The sequence below is a fragment of the Tyto alba genome, unplaced genomic scaffold (genome assembly GCF_018691265.1).
Source record: "Tyto alba isolate M040663 unplaced genomic scaffold, T.alba_DEE_v4.0 Super-Scaffold_17, whole genome shotgun sequence".
NCBI lineage: Eukaryota > Metazoa > Chordata > Aves > Strigiformes > Tytonidae > Tyto > Tyto alba.
In genome coordinates this window covers 7,168,649-7,186,283 of record NW_024881279.1, presented here as the reverse complement: position 1 = coordinate 7,186,283, position 17,635 = coordinate 7,168,649, and the positions used below count along the sequence as shown (strand labels likewise).

The following is a 17,635-nucleotide window of genomic DNA, read 5'->3' as shown; positions in this document are numbered from 1 at the left end:
AGAAAAAAAAAAAAAAAAAGTTGTGGGTTTTTTTTTTTTTTTTAAAAAGTGATTTAACAATTTTACCAGTTACTGGGAAAGATTGAAACTGGCACCCTAAGTGTCCCTTGGAGACCTCATAATCAGAAAGTGAAGGGAACAGACCTTCGGTTTAGTGTCTTTTTGACCCAGTTTTGGCAGCAGGCACAGCCTCCCAGTGCAGCAGCTCAAAAAACTGGGATTTCTTTCAAACTGGGATTTTGCTACTGCAGCCTGGATCAGTGCTGCCTCCGTCCTGGTGCTCAGCTGTGTCACCGCAGACATGAGCAGAGCAGCAATGTGGCATCACTGAGCTGTCACCCCAATGCCACTGGGTCTGACGTGCATTCAGTGAGTTAGGCTGGATTTTACTCTTTCACTTTTCTGTACAGATTCATTATTTTGGAAAGCATAAGGTGATTCCTCCCCCCCCCTCCAATAGATATTCTCTGCAATATTCCAAAGCAAAAGATATTTATGAAACAGCCTTGTAAGGGCTGGTGCCCATCAGGGGGACATTGGCTTTAGCCAGAAGTACTGATGCCATTCCAGAGCCCCTATTTGGCACGAAGATTCTATTTTTCTGAGAATACCCAGAATGGGAATTGACTTTGATATCCAGTTGAGCTCCCAAAGATTAATTGGTTTGTTTATCTGAACATCAACAAGCTTCAAAAATGCCCAGAGGAGAGCTGCCAGTTACACTTGTGCAATTACTAAATTATTTGAATACAAGGCCTTCCCCAAAACTGGAAGCATTCCAAAAAACCCACTAACAAACAGAAAAACAAACAAAAAGTAACTCTCTAACATTTAGATCTCAGACACTCAAGCAAGTCTTGCAGAAGTAATAACTCATGTTTTCCTCAGCAGCTTGGGCACTGCTACTATTGCTGTTTTCTTTCACTATTAATCCCATTTGGTTACGGTTTTCATGAACTCAGGAATGCTGATCCGCCACGGTCTCTCAGAGGAGTATAAGAACAAGAGACCAGGATGGTTTACCCAGAGACATCCTCAGAAGTGTTTGGAAGAAGCCTACAGCAGTTTTGCAGAGAGACAAACAAGTGTTCAAAGGTGCATTTTTTTTTTTTTTTTTTTTTTTAAATTAATATTTTTCAGCAACCACTCGATGAAAGAGAAAACCAACTGGCTGTGGGTGAGCTAAAAAAACAAAGTATTACTGTAAATTATATTTGGTTAATGATCTACTTTTTAAGCTGTATCTGGTATATTTAAATTTATATTTCAGTCTTCCTATTATCAAGGATGTAAAAAAGATGATAGAGAACAAATAATTTATAATGGGGTTATCCAAGTAATTCTAATAACTGTGATTCAGATAAATGTGATTTTCTTACAGTAACCCCAGATGCATAGGGGAAACTAATTTCAGTAGATAGAAGGGATTTTTATTGCAAACCCATATTTTTAGTGCAATTTCATAAAGAAACACCTTACCTAATCACACTTTGTGAGGACCTTGATCACTTTAGAGGCTCTTGGGCAGCTTCTCAGTGCAGGGTGTGAGATCTCCATCACCCCGTCCTCCCAGGGCAGGCTGCCACGTCCCACCACCAAAACCATGCAGAGAAACGATGCTATGGAAAAGCTTTAGGGGAGACCCTGACCCCCCTTAGATACCTGATAACCCAACCCTGAGCGTAATTCAGCTGCAGCCTTTGGGAAGGAGACATCTCCAGCAGGGAGGAGGAACTTTCCAGGGGAGGGGAATGATCTTGAAGAGTTTTACAAAGAGAACAAATGTATCCATGCGCATCTGCACATGTGGAATTTTTTTTCCAGCTCAGTGATTTTCCTCATGAAATGACTTTCATAAGTGTTATACTGCAGCTGCTTAGAGTAGCTGGGGTCTGAGGTGCTTTTTTTTTTTTTTCTTTTTTTTCATTTGCTGGTAATTAATGTTGCCTGCAAGCAAGAAGGAGAAATCTAGGCTCTGAATTGTTACTACAGCATGATCCCAACCAATCATTGCTGTTCGCAAATTTAATGCATGAAGGTTGAGGGTCATTTCAGCTAACTTCAGCTGTTTGGTATCAGAAGTTCAGACAAACAGTTTAAGCTTGCACACCTTTATATGTAAATACTAAGGAGTGGCTATCTCCAGAAAGCAAATAATCTCTGCTTTGAACCATATCCTGAAGGGATGCACGATGACCAAAACAGCAGCCAAAGCCAATTCCATCCTTAACACTGGGAATATTTGCATTAATTATAAAGCAGTGATTTCAGTCTAGGGTTTCTACTTTTCTCTCCATCCGTCGCAGCAGCTCAGGACAGGCAAGCAGCAAGGTTCTGAAATGCAGTCACGTTCTCTGGCCTTGGTTGCACAGAGATGCTGTGCAGCATGGCTCTTCCCTGATAATGAGTAACAGCTATCGAGGTTCCCTCTGAGGACAGTATCGGGAAATAAAAGCAGAAGGAAGGTTCTGCTGCAAAATAACTATTCCCCCCTCCACCCAACGTATGCTGCAAGAGAGGCTACAGAGGGATACTGGAGTTATATGAGGATTGCAATCAGTTTGCAGCATGTTAATAAACCAGAAAACAAAGACAAATCCCTGCTGCCCGGAGACCCGCAAGGTTGGATGCTGCCAGTCCTCCTAGAAAAGCAATTCGCCATAAGGCACTTGTGTGGTCCTGCTCAGAGGGCAAAATGCAAACGGGTGATGCGGGGGGCACTGTGGGGGTTAGAGGAGCAGAGCCCAGGGGAGGGGACAAGGCTGCCAGTGCCACGGTGGGGCCGGCTGCTGCTGTGCCTCCGCAGCGGCTCTGCAGCTCTGTGTGAGACGGGGAGCAGGGAGGGAGGACAGGAGGGATAACGATGCTGCAAGCACCCTCCCTGCTGCCCTCTTGGGCAAACCTGGCAAAGTGGCACGAATTTGCTTGTGAAATAAGGCAGAGAAGGAGCAAAAGCAGCCCCAAATCCAAGGAGACCCTCCCACCACCACATCCCCCTTTCTGCAATGAACTGTGATGTTACTGCGGCTCCTCTTTTCACACCCCCAACTCAGAGCAGGGGCACGACCACGGCGCCGTGCTCTCTTTTCCCCCGGGGAAATACGACAATGCAGTTGAGCAGTGGGGATTTGTCGTGGACTGTCCCATTGGGGACAGGGTGGCCCTGCCTCCCTGGTGCCCCTTTGCTGTCCCGATGCTATGCGGCGTGTGTCAGATGCGGGCTCTGGGGCAGGGCAGGCAGACAGCGGGCTATATTTAGCAACAGCAATGAAACAGGCAGCCAAATCAGCTGACTGGAGGCAGGGAGCCCAATGCACGGTTTAGTTTTAGACAGCACATATTCTGCACTGAAAACAGGGAGGGACAGAGCCGGGGAGCGACGTGGGAGCCTGGGGAGCTGAGAGCCGCCCGTCCCTCCGCACCAGGCAGCAGCGCAGGTAAGGGGAGGGCGGCCCAAAAGCCGGGGTCTGACATGGGCTGCGTCTGGGGTGTCACTGGGAAGGACCCGGGGTGGCCGCAGCGGTGATGCTCCCGGCGTGGCCGGGAGGGGAAGCCGCAGGGCAGGGGGGGGTTGTGCTCTCGGGGGGCTGCGGGCGGGTGGGAAGGTGACCTCGGCATGGAGCGGGGCTGTGCCCGGGGCGAAGGGGATCGCCGCCGGGCTGGGACCGATCCATCCCATCAGAAGGGTTCTACTGTAAATGGGTAATTTATCTTCCCTCTGGAGGAAGGGCATGTTGACAGGACTTGGTTAATGATTAGCGCTACCGTAAGTTAAGACGACATGCCCGTGCCCGTTAGCTGAAGCATCCGGCCGCCAGGCCGGGGTGGGAGCAGGCCCAGATCCTGACCCTGCCGAGCTAGGGTAGGCGGTGGGAGGAAGGGTGGAGGAGCAGGCCACCTCCCTACTGCCTAAAGAAGTGAGAAGAATGGCAGAGACCGAAAAAAGGAAGGGAAACAAAAAGGCCATATGGTTTAAAACAAGCATCTCCTCTCAGATCAACAAATCCCAGCTTGGCTGACTTTACCAGCACTACCTGAGATGAAAACCAGTAAGAGCCAGCAGTAACTCAGGGAGGGATGGATACCCCATGTGCTCTACCCTGGGCTTGGAATGAGCTGCTCACTTGTGCTCCATATGTGATCTGCAGCTTTTCAGGGAGGGTCAACAAAGCCATATTTATTTCCAGCAAGGCATTAACATAGCTAATAAAGCACTTTTGTGTTTAATCAACAAAACAAAGCTATATTGTGTTGGCAGATTATTCACAAATAAATTCCATTGCAGTGGGGACAGTGGAAAAAAAAAAAAAAAAAGGACCTAGGCTATGTGGTCATTTCTACCAGAATGGGAGATAAGCAAAGCACAGGGGAGAGTATTTTGAGAAAAAAAAAAATATCAGTACAGTTAGAAAACACTGCAACACAAAATATTTGTAAAAAAGTTTTACCTGACTGTAGTGGGAGCAATCTGATGGAAATCCATCCTAAAAAGAGCTGAGGATAACTATTTGAATATAAAAGACATGAATTAAAGCCCTTTGACTCTACGTACGCATTCAGAGAAGGATCTACAACTCCATAACTACATTTATGAACCACTGGCAGAGACAAAAATGAACATGTTTGTACATTATCACCTACAGTTTATAGAATAGATCAGCTGCAATGTCACTTTATCTACATGATGCTCCCCACAGGTGTAGGTTGGCTCCTGTCCTGTTGAGATCAGCTCTTGCCTGTTGGGACACAACAGAGCCCTGTTACAGTGAACAGACCAGCGGAGTATTCAATAAGCAGTGTAGTTTGTCCCTTGCTGCTACAACCCGGGCAGTGCTCCCGCACTGCACCGCTTCAGCTCCTGACCCTGACATTGCTTCAGAAGGGAGCACTGTTGTTGATCTCTTTACTCAACCTTTTATTTTCTACTGGATTTAATCACTTGGCTTCTTTTCTATATATGGGCTCTTTATGAAGCCATGGGTATAAAAGTACTGCCAGCAAACTTTTAAAATGCAGTTTCTGTAAACACCACTATTTGTCACAAGAAAATATTGGGTGGTTCAGGTAGCGTAGGCTTTACAGAAACAGGCCCAGAATTTTTTTACCACACCTGGCTTTCACATGCTGATCATGTCTGGTCTGTTCTTTGCAGCTATGGCACCCCGGATAAGATTGAGTCTTTCAAAGCCTCTCCCAACCATATGCGAAACCCACGAGGAAGCAATGGAAGATTCAACGAGCAACCCGAAATGCACTGGAAGCACTGCAGCCAGCCCAGACTCATACACCAGCGATGATTACATTCAATCCATCTGCCATCTTGCCAGACCCACCTTCCCGGGCCTTCCTGAAAATAGCCATAAAGCTCAGGACAGAAAGACCCTGAAGACCCCTGAAGACATGTCATGGTGTCCATCCCTTGGTGGGACACAGCAGGAAATGTCAAAATGTAAACTGACCAATTTCATCTCAAATATGGTGCCGCTGGGAAAAGTCATTCCTACAGAAGCTGACTTTTGGTCCAGAGAAGACCCCCTGGCACAGATTTACACCCGTGCAGGAAAGCTCTGCTCCTCCAAAGCTTCTTTGTATGGTAAAAGCTCCAACACTGATTACTCATGGTGCAACTCTTCTGCCCCAAACAGTGAACTTCATCCCTCAACCATGAAAGAAAAAGCCACAGGGAAACCCAATTTTCCACAAGTGTTCAGTTTTCCAAGGCTTCCCTCCCCAAGATTGGTGCAGAAAGATGCAGTCTGCTCAGAGCTGAAGTATCTCAGAAGAGATGAGGGAACAGTTTTAGGAAGTAACCACAGTCAGAAAGGAAACGGCCCCACATTCATTAATAGTGAAGAGCTATCACCATCCTCAGCCAGAGGGAAGCTGGTAGGAAACCCAGTCTTGCACTGCTCTGTAAGAAGGCAGACTTATTTGTTCAGTACAGCAGGCACCGATGCAAAAGAAGGGAGACAAAATTCTCACTGTGACAAAAATGTAATGGGTGATGTCTCCACTAAGCAGAGATACTCCAAGTGTTTCCAGGTACCTAAAAAAGCCATGATCCACAACTGGATTTCAGAGCACAGATGCATCTGGAAAGAAGCAAAGGTAAAAGCTTGTTTGCTCCCAGCCATTGCTGAAGTGTGAAAAAGTAGATGCTCAGAATCATTTTATTCACAAGATAGAACCACCCTGTGCTCTAGAAGCTCTCCCTGGAGTCCTTACACAGACAACATGGCTTGAATGTGCATGCAAGTGAGGCAGACTTTTGTGACCCATCGTATCCCTCATCAGTGGGCAAAGGGACAATTCAGAGTCTCATCCACTAAGGAAACAGCAATTAATTCTCATTTTGGAAAGGCAACAGTTCATAAAGCATCTCCCCCCAGCTATTGCCTAGAACTGCCCTGAGCATGAAGAAAAGCTGGCGAGAGTACAAGCCCCATGTGTTCTGGAGAAGAAGTGGCCTGTGGGAACATCAAACTACTGATGTTTTCCAGCAAATACCAAACAGCCAGATGTTGCTCACACTTGGGTACAGTTATTCTGAAAGGAACATTTTGATCGATGCTTGGACAGTACTGAATGCGCTCTCTCTGACATAGACATTTGCTAGGAGACCCATTATAGATCACTGCCTCAACACCAGAATACCACTGGTCACCTGTTAGTGCAGTAGCATAAAGAAATATTTTTAAAAAATAAGAAGTCTTTGATAAGGATTTACTAGAGGGCAACATGGAGAATTTTACATCTCTGCTGGTTGGGGATTTTTCTGTTGCTTACCCTGGCACAACCCTGTTACCTTTACTCCTTGATTTACCCTTGGCAGGAGGAGAGCTAGGAGCCCTGGGTGGGCATTGCCATGCTGCACTGTCCTGGAGCTGTAACAACCTGTGATGCCAGCTGTGAAACACCAGGCATCACGCTGGTCTCTGCCGTCACACCCGCACCAGCCGGGCTGCACGCCGCGGGCACCCGCAGTTCGCTGTGCGGGTGCAGGAGCCCCACGAGCTCGCACGCAGCTCTGCAGCCTCAGCGGCACGACAAGAGCAGCTTTGGCTGAGGGGCCCCCTGGGGATGCTGGGCTGGTGGTCACAGAACTTGAATGTAAAATAATAATTTCTGGGTTTCCTATCTGTGCTTCTGTATGCTCACTTACCTGACCGTGCTTCACCTGGTGAAAAACACAGCCTGAGTGCATGGTACAACCATCCAGCACATAACATATCTAAACCAATTCAGCTGATGTTAGTGCTACGTGGGATGTCTGTAGGAAGAGAAACATTCCCACACCGCTGTAAGGTCCTGGCACGGTGTGGTGAGCATGCACCCAGGTCATCCCTTGCTGCTGCGTGGAGACATCTCCATCCAGAGAAACTGTCTCTCATCGGCGCTTCCCCCTCCAGTCAGAGCAACCTCACGTACCTGTGTCTGGTACAGCACTCTCCGGAGCCAGCCAAGAGAAGTAGGTGAGAAAACTGCAAAGCAATACTAGCTTAATTATCACTCCTACTACTATGAATAAATCTTTTTGTCACAGAAGAAAGCAGAGGGACCAGGCTGTTTGTTCAACAGCAGCTAAGATGGGAAATACCATTGGAAAGCTGCAATTATAAAAATGCTCACAAGTGATTTCCAAACCACCCCCTGAGCAGATTAAATCAGAAGGCAACTTCTACTTAGTACCAACATGAGTGTAAATACACTCGAGGATCAAAAGGTGAGCATATTTGAGCTTCTCATTCTCACACCTCTTACCTCAAATATTTTTTCTCCTGTTGAAACTCATTAGCACTATGGAGCTGAATTGCTTCTCATCTTCTTTTTTGAACTAACCACACATCAAGAACAAAAGTGAAAGTGGCTCCAGCATTTATTAGAGCTGATGGAGAGAGCTGAGTCGGGGAGGTGCTAGCCCACTCTGCCTCCTCCACATTTTTCCCTTCCTTCTCAGGTTAACACTGGGATTTAAGTGATGCTTGTCCTCATTGCCCTGCTGACGTTTTAATTTCTCTCCATGTGAATATTTATGACATTAATGCCTAGCAAGTCTTGTGCCAACTGCATGTATCACTGCTTTTGTCAGAAGAAGCAAATAAAATCATTGCATCAAGTTGCTGTTTCCATTACTGCAGAACCATGGGTGATTATTTTCACGGCAGGGCTGGGCCACAGCACGTGGGTTTGTGACTTGCACCCAAACACCTTCTCATCCCACCAGGTCATCAACTGAGACAGCTCCCAGGATCTTTCCCCATACAGTCAATGTCTTGCAAAGCTTTTCTGCTTTGTCAGGGTCAGGCCCTCCATGCCCAGGACCCAGGAAATTGCTTCCCTTAAAACCAGCCAAGCTGTGCATCAGCAGGTCCCCCTTGGACAAGCGCTGTAGCTAAAATACTCATTCTTGTGGCAGAGGCACAAAATGGCCTTCACACCTCACCCCTCTGGCAGCAGATGCCCAATGCTGTGGCTCCTTCTCAGCTCCCACATAATCCTGCGAAACTCTAAAACCCTGAAACCCATCAACTTTTCCAGCAGAGCTCCCTAAAGACTGAAAGCTTGCAAGGGACTGGAGCACCTATATGCTGTGTCCAGAGGAGAGCCCAGCCACAGGGCTCACAGCTCAGCCATTCCTGCTGCTCCTGGCTCTACAAATATTGCAATATCCAGAGCAAAGAGGTGCAGGAACAGGTTAGAGCTGCAACTCAGGACACCCTAGGAAAAGCCCCCAATTCCTCTTATGCAGGACAGGGAGCAGTGCTGTGGTCTGTGGGGTTGGGGTGAATGGCAGGGCTGGGCCCAGTGCCGGGGGGCATTTGTGAACACAGCAGTGATTCCAGGTTTGCTCAGCAGCAGGCTGTGACGTGCCCGTGGAGCACTAGGTGTTCACTGTTAGGTGCAGCAGGGCTTGGAGGAACGAAGCTTTGGAGTGAACTGGCTTTTTCTGCAGCATTCTTTTTCATTAGTGAAAACTGAGGTTCTACTCAAGCAACTGTGTTTTGTGAGAGAAGCCAAAGCTGCTGGGATGCAGGAAAGATGGGGACAAACAGAGGCACGGGGAAAATTAGGGTCACAGGAGTGACAAGGCAGCAGGGTGAGAGGAGGGAAACACGGAGTCGGTGGTGCCTGCAAGGGGGGCAGCTCCCAGCCGGAGTGGGGTGCTGGGGGCGCTGGGCTGAGGGGATTCTGCCTGTGCAGTAAAGTCTGTGATGGGGGTGAGAAAAGGAAACCTGGTTTTCATAGGACAGAGACAGAAGATAGGGAGGGTTGTTTCTTCAGCCACCCTTCAGGTTCAGGTAAATCCTGTTCTGAAAAGCACAGCCCTCACCTCCTTCACCATTGCCTCTGTTGGAAACAAGCACATTGGCCCCCATGAAATCGGTGGGCAATTAAATACTGCAACAGTTCCCGTGATATGGCAGCTCTGCAGCCATACAAAATCATTTACCTCCCAGGGATGTGCTTTGGGCCGGCTCGGTGAGGAGCCAGCGTGTGGGGCAGCCCTTTCGCCCCATTGCTGCTGGTGTCGGTTGCTGTAGCAGCCCCGGTGCTCCCCCACCAGTCCTACCAGAGGAAAAGAAGTGGAATGCATGTGGAGGGGGTGACAGGACACTTTTCTCCCTGTTGCCCCACTTCTGCGACCATTCTGCCCCCATGGATGTACATCTGGGGCTATTGCGAAATGCTCCACCCTGTGTTTTCCTCTATACGAAACAGCAGCAGAGGAATCAGCAGTCGGGATAAACCTGCAGAAGTCACAGCCTGTTCAGAAGTCCTCCCACACAAGAAAGAAAACCTTATCTAGGAATTTAGGTCACGGCGTGAGATAAAAGCTGTGCTGCTTCCATGGCCAATCTCATGGCAGGCTCTGCATTTAAAGTCACTGGCAGCAAAATCTCATTTATTGAGATCATTGGAACTGCCGAAGGGATTTGGATTAATTTGAATGGGGAATTGGTATCCAAATCCCACCGGCAGCTTTCAGTCTCAGCCTTCGCAACCAGTTCACAAGCAATCTACAGGCTAACGTGCAATTTTGCTTGCATGATTATGCCGCCCTTTACTGCTGCAAACAGTAAATACATCTGGACACAGAAAATCACAACCAGAATTTACAAAGCAGAGATGGTGAGGTAGTAACAAAACTGTCCCACTCCTACCTCAAATGCTTGTCTTTGAAGTGACAAAGATAGCAGTCAGCTCGAACCAAAGGTGAGGAAGCAATGGCTCTGTGAGCCTCGCTGATGGGCTCTGATGATTAGGCCCGTACAATGCAGATGCAGCTCAGAAGCTCCTCATCCAGTGCAGAGGGGCCTTTCTGTGCCAACAGGACAGCCAGGAAGACAGATGTTGATTAGAAACTAAAATATGAGCCAGTACAACGTGGTTACAGGCAGGGATAAGTCACAAATGGGTCTCTTTCAGCGAGGGATCGTCATGACCAGAGACAAGCTGGAGCAGATGTAAGGGCTGAATGCAAACAGGTAGCTGCAGGAGGTGGGGAACTGAGGTTAGCAAAACCAGTTTCTCAAAAGGTCTAACTCTGGAGTTAGGATAGAAGCAGCTATTTTTGTTTTAAGAAAAAAATCCCAATCTTAAAGCTCCAAGAGAAAACACAGGACCTAAACAAGGGGATCAGACCCAAGCCTGAGGCAGAACACAGGGTCTCTTTGCTTAAAACAGGGGCTTTGTGGATAGTGCATTAGGCTTTCCCCATGCCCTGAAGTGCATGCAATTGTGTCTAATTGCTCGTTGAGAGCATATTTTAATTAACTTTGAGCCTTCCTAAGTGGAGAGTAATGATAAATGGTGTACAATGAAGTTAAACTGCATTTAGTGACTAAGCAGGAATCCCTTAGCTTTGAATGAAAACCTCGTATGTCCCATCAGCATGATTAATGGCAAAGTGGTTTGCATTTGCAGCTGTAAGCATGGGCAGAAGAGAGATCTGAAATGATGGCTGAAAGCTTTTCTGTTTGTGTTTGAAGAGTCAGATCACTTAAGCACAGCTCTCTGTCTCACTCACCGGAGCCCATGTGTGTGTTTGTGGCTTGCATCACTTACATGGGCCACAGCTGACACCAGTGATGACACCTGAAGCACCACATCTTGGGCTTGTGGCCTTTTCCCGTGCTCTGGGATGCTCAAGTATCATTAAAGTTGCCTGGCATGAGCTAGAGCTGATGCAAAATAGACATTGTGTAAATACAGATATAACATTCCTGGCAACTGTAGCCTTCCTGGAATTAATGCTCCTGGAGGCAACATTTCCGAGGACTATTGTGAGCAGCTGATGAAAAACTGGACATTTTTGGAATACCATCTAGTTGCTACACAATATTTGACCAAATGCCATTTAAAATCAGAGGGGGCCTGTAAGTGCTTTGCAATGGGCCTGCAATGGGAGTAAGTTTTTGCTGTATTTAAAGCACAGATTTCTAATAGCAGATGATGAGGAAAATCAAATTATTAGTTTATTTATTTGTGTGTATTAGCCTTTTGTCAGCCACTTCTTGACTTTGCTTTTAATTAATCTCACTGAAAGTCCATCAGCCTGCTGTGAGCTTAGCAAACACTGTGTGTTAAGCACAGTGTTTGAGCTGCCTGCACTTCGCACCACTTGCAGTGGCTTTTCCCCTCTGCGATCAGCAAGTCTCCGTTCTGCAACGTGGGGTGGTCACGCAAGGTGAAAGCAGAACTAACCAGCAGGGAGGCTGCCACATCGCATCTGATGGCAGAATAGGACATTACAACTCAGCTGAGTTTAGCTGAAGGTTTTGTTATTTTTCCCTTGGTCACAAGTATGTAGGAGAGAAAATGGCTTCTGGTTTATACCAGAACCTGCAATTTTTATATTTTTCCAACTCACTCGATGGAGCATTGGGTGGAGCTAACGTGGCTTGTGGCTCACCTTCAGAAAAGGGAGATGCCACATCTCAAGTGTCCAGGCTCCAAAGCAATTACACAAGAAATACCAACTTTGCTCAAACGGCTCTTCATGTTCTCCCTCAGGTCATGCTATAGAAGCATTGAACTGTACAGAAAAAATTATGATGTTTGCTCGCAGATGGCCTTCATGGGTTAGTAACACCAACTGCCCCATCAGGTCCTGCTCACCTGCTCACCTGGGTGCTGCACAAATGCACAGAGAGTGGCTGTCCCCAACTTGCTGAGCCTATGAGCCATTCAAACCTCATTAGTGAGATTAGCTGGCTGCTTCAGATTAAAGTTGATTTGCACAAAGAGCAAAGGAACCTGTGCATGGTCCTTGCTCACAGCAGAGCCAGCGCTGTTAGTCAAAAATATTCCTGGTCTTTAGGGCAAGCAAAGGCTTGATCGTGCCCAGTTTTGAATCCAGAAACATCCACATCCTACTCAGGACCCCGGTTTAAGGACAGGTGGATGTCTGAGCAGCTGACACTGCAGTTAGCAGTGATTTGGTAGCGATGGCAAAACAAATTTCTGTTCCTGCCCAGGAAGAGGAGGTGAGGATGGGCTGGAGAAGCTGCAGCTGGGGCTCTGCTGCTGTCCCCAGGCCTGGTTCAGCCCCAGCACACCCCAAAACATCTGCAGTGCCACTTCAGCAAGGTGCTACGAGGTGACATGCAGCATGGCCAAGGCACTGTGATGCTGGAGCTGCTCAGCCATGGTGCAGCGTCCCCCCTCCCCGTGCAGCCGGGTGCGAGGCACCCCCAGCCCCTGGGGCACAGCCCCCCTCCCCAGGCACAGCCCTGCCCCTGCTCCAAACCTGTTTGCTTGAGCAAAGGTACACAGATGGAAAATGAAAAGTAGACAATTCAGAGAGAAAGCACCAGACCTTCTTGCTGTGCAGGGTCAGCTCCTGGAATTAATTGCTGCAGGATGTCAACAAGATAAAATTTAACAGGATCCAAGAGAGGATTAGACAGTCCTGTGATCAGGAGCATTTGTGCAATGCTAACTGGGTCAAAGAAATATGAGAGCAATTAAGCGCTGGGCTTCCCTGAAGGGCTGAGCTAGTACCAGCTGGATTTAAAACAGATTCCTCCCCACTTCCCCTTCCCAATCTTTTTATAGCAACAAGCAAATAGCAGGATCTATTGCAAAGTGTTTTCTCTTTTCTTAGAATAATAAAACATTGCCTGCTCTAGGAAGTCCGCAAAAGCCACAGTGATGACTGGTCCATGTATGATGTGTGGTGAAAACCTCCCATCGTAATTTTAAAGATCAGAAATGGAAGTTTTACCTTCTCTGCTGCCTCTAAGCTTCAGATCAAGTAATTTCTCAAGAAAAGAATGAGCTGCACAAGAAACCAGCTGCAATGAGTCAGTTAGGTCTCCACCCTGAAACCCTTTCTAAGTATAATTAACCAAATTAATTATTTAACTGTATGATAGCATCAACCAGAAAAACATGCAGGGGTAACAGCTGAATCCAGAAGGCAACACTAGTGGAATCATAGGGGAGTCTCCACGGGCGAATGGAAGTGGTGGTTTCTACCACCAAAAAGATAAGAAATTGAGTCTTGCTGCAAGTAAGCAAAGAAGCAAAATCCTCGATGAAACACAGACTTCACTCTCCAGGTGGGCAGATACACACTGGCTGCTCCATGGTGGTAGCTACCATGGATGTAGTAGCTGGCGACTGGGGGACCCATTATAATCTTTCCCAAAATTTTCTTTTTTGTTAGAAAGATGCCAACAAAAATCTATAGTCTTTGCACATTTTTCTGATACTGTAAAAACACTTCTGGCACAATTGGCCAGAAATCATGACGCACTGCACATGACAGTAAGGGTAGTACAACCTGCTCCCAGCTCATCAGTTCACTTCATTAAATTTCACTGTCTTCAACAAAAGGATTCTGAGAAAAATGTCTTGCTAAGGCTAATGCTGGCAACAGAAAATTACCTGGTAGTCTCAGTCAGGCAGCAGAAATCTTTGGATTCTGTGCACACAGACAAAACCTTCTTCCTACAGTCCATTGCAAGAAATATGGGATAGAAAGAAAAACAAGTCAACATTTAAATATCATCCCATTAGGCTTGGCAGAAATTTGGGATGCCCATTGCCTTGGAATTTTTGGTATATGAAAGTAAAGATGAAAACAACTGCTGCCAAAATTCCCGAGGAAACAAACCCCCTCCTCAGCCTCCCTACCAAATTCTGCTGCATCCAATGGTATTTGGTCTATTCTAGCAATTTCATTTAAAAATTAATTTCAAAATGTTTTGCAAAATGGTATTGTGTTTCCCATTTTCCTTACTTCCCGCTCTTCCAGGAATAGCAACACTTAATACAATCTGCCATAACTTCGTCAGACTCAGACACTGTGGGGCTGTAAGGACCTAGGTATCAAGACAGAACTCTCTAATTAGGATTTATTAGGATTCTTTCCTTTCTCATTAACGGTATCAAGGGCTACATTTACATAGCAGTTTGTCACTTTTTTTTTTTTTTTTTAATAATAGAGAAGTGTTCCTCACTTGGATCATAACTTGGACTATAAGATTTTACTGCTTCGGGTACAAGCACGCACATCCTGATCTGCACTAGCTCCCAGGCTATTTCAGCTCCATTGTACTTCAGCAGACAACACAGATTTATGTATCTTTATGGATCATGGACTTTGCAGGCATATTTAAGGAGCCACTGCTTTCAGAACCTTGTACAAAGCATTCCATGCCAGCAGTAGAGTATTTTTAAAATCACTAAGAAAATAAAACGCTGCACCACACACATTTCCCCCACTGGGGACAGGAGAGGACTGAAGGCACATTGCTCAACATGCTGTGGAGAGGTACTCTGGACAGGACATGGCCACAGCTCCGTGCTCTTCTCACACCATTCCATGTACCTGAATGCAGAGTAATTGCATCCTTGTTATGTTCCCTCCGCTCACTTCGGCTCCCGGGAGGTGACTGATGCTCACCCGCAGGACACGAGGGAGCTGAAACAACTGAGGAGCCGGAGCTGGGGACCACAGGCATCACCCGCTCCACAGTCCGGACACCTGGGACCTTCAGCAAGTTACTGTCTTGTTATTTTTGCTTTCTGTAGAACGGGAGTAATTCTTACTTAGGGGAAGAAGAAGAATTTGTAAGATCAGCCAAACCTATAAGAAAAAATGAATGTATAGAAACAGATTTTTCATAGCCAGCAAAGTATCGCGGTGGTGAGAGAGGAGCACGTGCTGCAGTGCTGTGTGGGTTCTTTCTCTTTATTCATTTCAATAGTTCCTATAGGACATGACTAATACAAAGACAAATGTAATGAAAAAGCTGGCTGTCTACTGAAAGTGATGTAACTAGATGAAACCACAGTTTTCACACTGTCAAATCTGAAAGCTTGATTAAATTGTACAGCTGCCCCAAAGACTCAGGCCTGGACCCAGCAATGTAAACTCAGTGCAGTGGAATGTGAATTCCCATGTTTGGTGCTGCAGGTCACTCACCCTCCCTGCCTGCGGTGGTTCAGTGGGTCAGGACAGATCTCAGGGAAGATAGTCTGTTCTATATGCACATGTGGTAACTTCATTTTTCTGTACTCCTGGAATATTTGTTTTCCCAGTGAAATCCCAGTGGAGTTAATGGAAAATTTCCTGTTGGCTGTCTTGGGCCAAGACCCAAATTTCTACCATTTGTTCATCAACTTCCTCCCTCACTGGTCCCTGGATGAAAGATTCCACCTAAGGGAGAAAACATTACCAAGAGTAATCCCAGACCTTCCTGTAGTCTATTACTTAAATTTACACCAGAAATACTTCCGGTTTAATACCTGAATGTGTTTGCAGAAATAGCCCATGCTGATACAGAGGTACAGCCTCCCAGAGGGCAGCTGTGGAAGTATAAACCTTCAGCTGTTTTACACATTGTCTTAAAACATTGCAAAAGGAACGAAAATACATACGTTCATGAACAGAGACTCTGAAAATCAAAATGCAGTTTGAAAGATAAGTATGTTTGGCTCACTCCTTTGTCTCTGGGCAATGCACGTAGACTTTCTACTGAGTATAGTTGCTCTTATTCACTGGAAAAACTCATGACCGTGCTGAGACAAAGGAAGCTCAATCTTCAGAGGTGTTAACCAAGACAGATATTAAATATCTCCATTCACTTCCTTTGCACGGTAACCTGTAATTCATATTTCTGAGGCTTCAGCAGCAGCTCTTTCATGACAGCAGCATACGCGCCCCATGACCTGCATGAGTGCGTGAGTCCAACTAACAAGAACAGGGTTCACAACATCCCAACACCATGAAACTGAGCTGAGTGGTGAAGCACTCTGATGTACCACTGGAGCTTGGCTTATGTCCCCACAGAGCCCAGAAAACTGCAGAGAACAACTAAACGAGAAAAGAGAAGGGGTAGCCTTGTCAAACGACTGGCGTGTTAGAAGCAACAGCCCTGCCACGGGTGATACCGTATTGCCAGGCACAGTGTCAGGCAGGGTGCTTCACCCCACACTGCTCACGAGAGCAACTTGTAGGCAATCCTAACACTCCTCTGCCACTGCTTTATCTGGGAGAGGTGGGAGGGGAGGACAGGGTGGAAAGAAATCCTTGTGCATCAATAGGCATTCCCCCATCTAACCTGCACCTTGGTGATGTCTTGCTGCCAGGGTCAGCAAAAGCAGCACATAGCTTGGTTTGGGTCTTTAGATAAAACAGGTCTTGACTATCTTGGCCAAAAAGCAGACTATTCACTGATATGCTATTTTTTGAAAAGGAAGAAGGGAAATAAAGTCAATAAATCCAGTCTCTGAAGAGCTATCAAGACCGTTAGCCACAGCAGAGAAACTACTGTTAATTCACTGTTGTCACCCAAAGGGAGCAGTCTGTGCCTTGAACTAGAAAAAACTAGAAAAACTAAACTAAAGTAACTAAGAAAATAGAAAGTGTGCTAAGAATAATTAGCTGAAGCTTAAATCACTGTGATCATTAAAACCCAGCAGGAGTATATATAAGTTTTTATTTTCTGTAATGTATGTTTTTACAACATCTAGCATTTTTAAAAGAAATCTATACTGTCCACTGACACGCTGGGAAGATTTAACCAGAACATACCTTCCTATCTTTTAAAAATTGATAACCTGTGAGAATACCAGGCTTATTTTGGAATAAGAAAATATTCAAATGCACCAAAGGTCCCCATAGGTTAATTAGCTTTACTGCTTTCCATGCAAACAGAGTAAGTGAACATTTAGAGAGTGAACAATTAGTGCCTCTGGTCTAGGAGGGGAAGATGAAAAGCAAGAAAGTAACCAGAACACTCACCTTTAATGAAGTATGATTTCTCCCAAAAGGTCATCTGATGTACCTTGCATATTCTTGTCCTTTCCACTTATCTTTTTCTGGTTCTTCTCCTTCCTCCTCTCTCTTCAGGCTCGATTTCAGATGTTTTAAGGCTCCTATGCTCTACCTGTGTCAGAAAAGAAATGCCATGCAGTCACCTGCACTGATTTGGGAAATTCCCACCCTACAAGGCATTTTTCCAACCTGTAAGAACCCTATAATCCAACTTTGTACTATCACTGAAGTGCCAGTGGCACAGAGTATGAAGGACCAGTAACTTGGAGTTGGGCCAGAGTGATTTTGGGATTCAATTATATTAAGATAGTTATAATTATTTTACTGCAAGCTAAAGAAAGAAAT

General features: G+C 46.1%; 1 protein-coding gene across 2 annotated transcripts; it reads left to right on the top strand.

Annotated features, from left to right (window-relative positions):
• The first annotated feature begins 893 nt into the window (after nucleotides 1-893).
• On the top strand, nucleotides 894-8,116 carry LOC116964950. Of its 2 annotated transcripts, none has more exons than XM_033006289.2 (3): nucleotides 894-1,095; nucleotides 3,358-3,437; nucleotides 5,153-8,116. In XM_033006289.2, exons 1-3 carry the CDS (start codon nucleotides 953-955, stop codon nucleotides 6,145-6,147), a joined length of 1,218 nt encoding a protein of 405 aa, XP_032862180.2. In that variant the 5' UTR covers nucleotides 894-952; the 3' UTR covers nucleotides 6,148-8,116. The 2 variants fall into 2 exon arrangements, with proteins under 2 accessions (XP_032862180.2, XP_032862183.2); XM_033006292.2 differs by having other exon boundaries at nucleotides 899-1,177.
• Nucleotides 8,117-17,635: the final 9,519 nt, after the last annotated feature.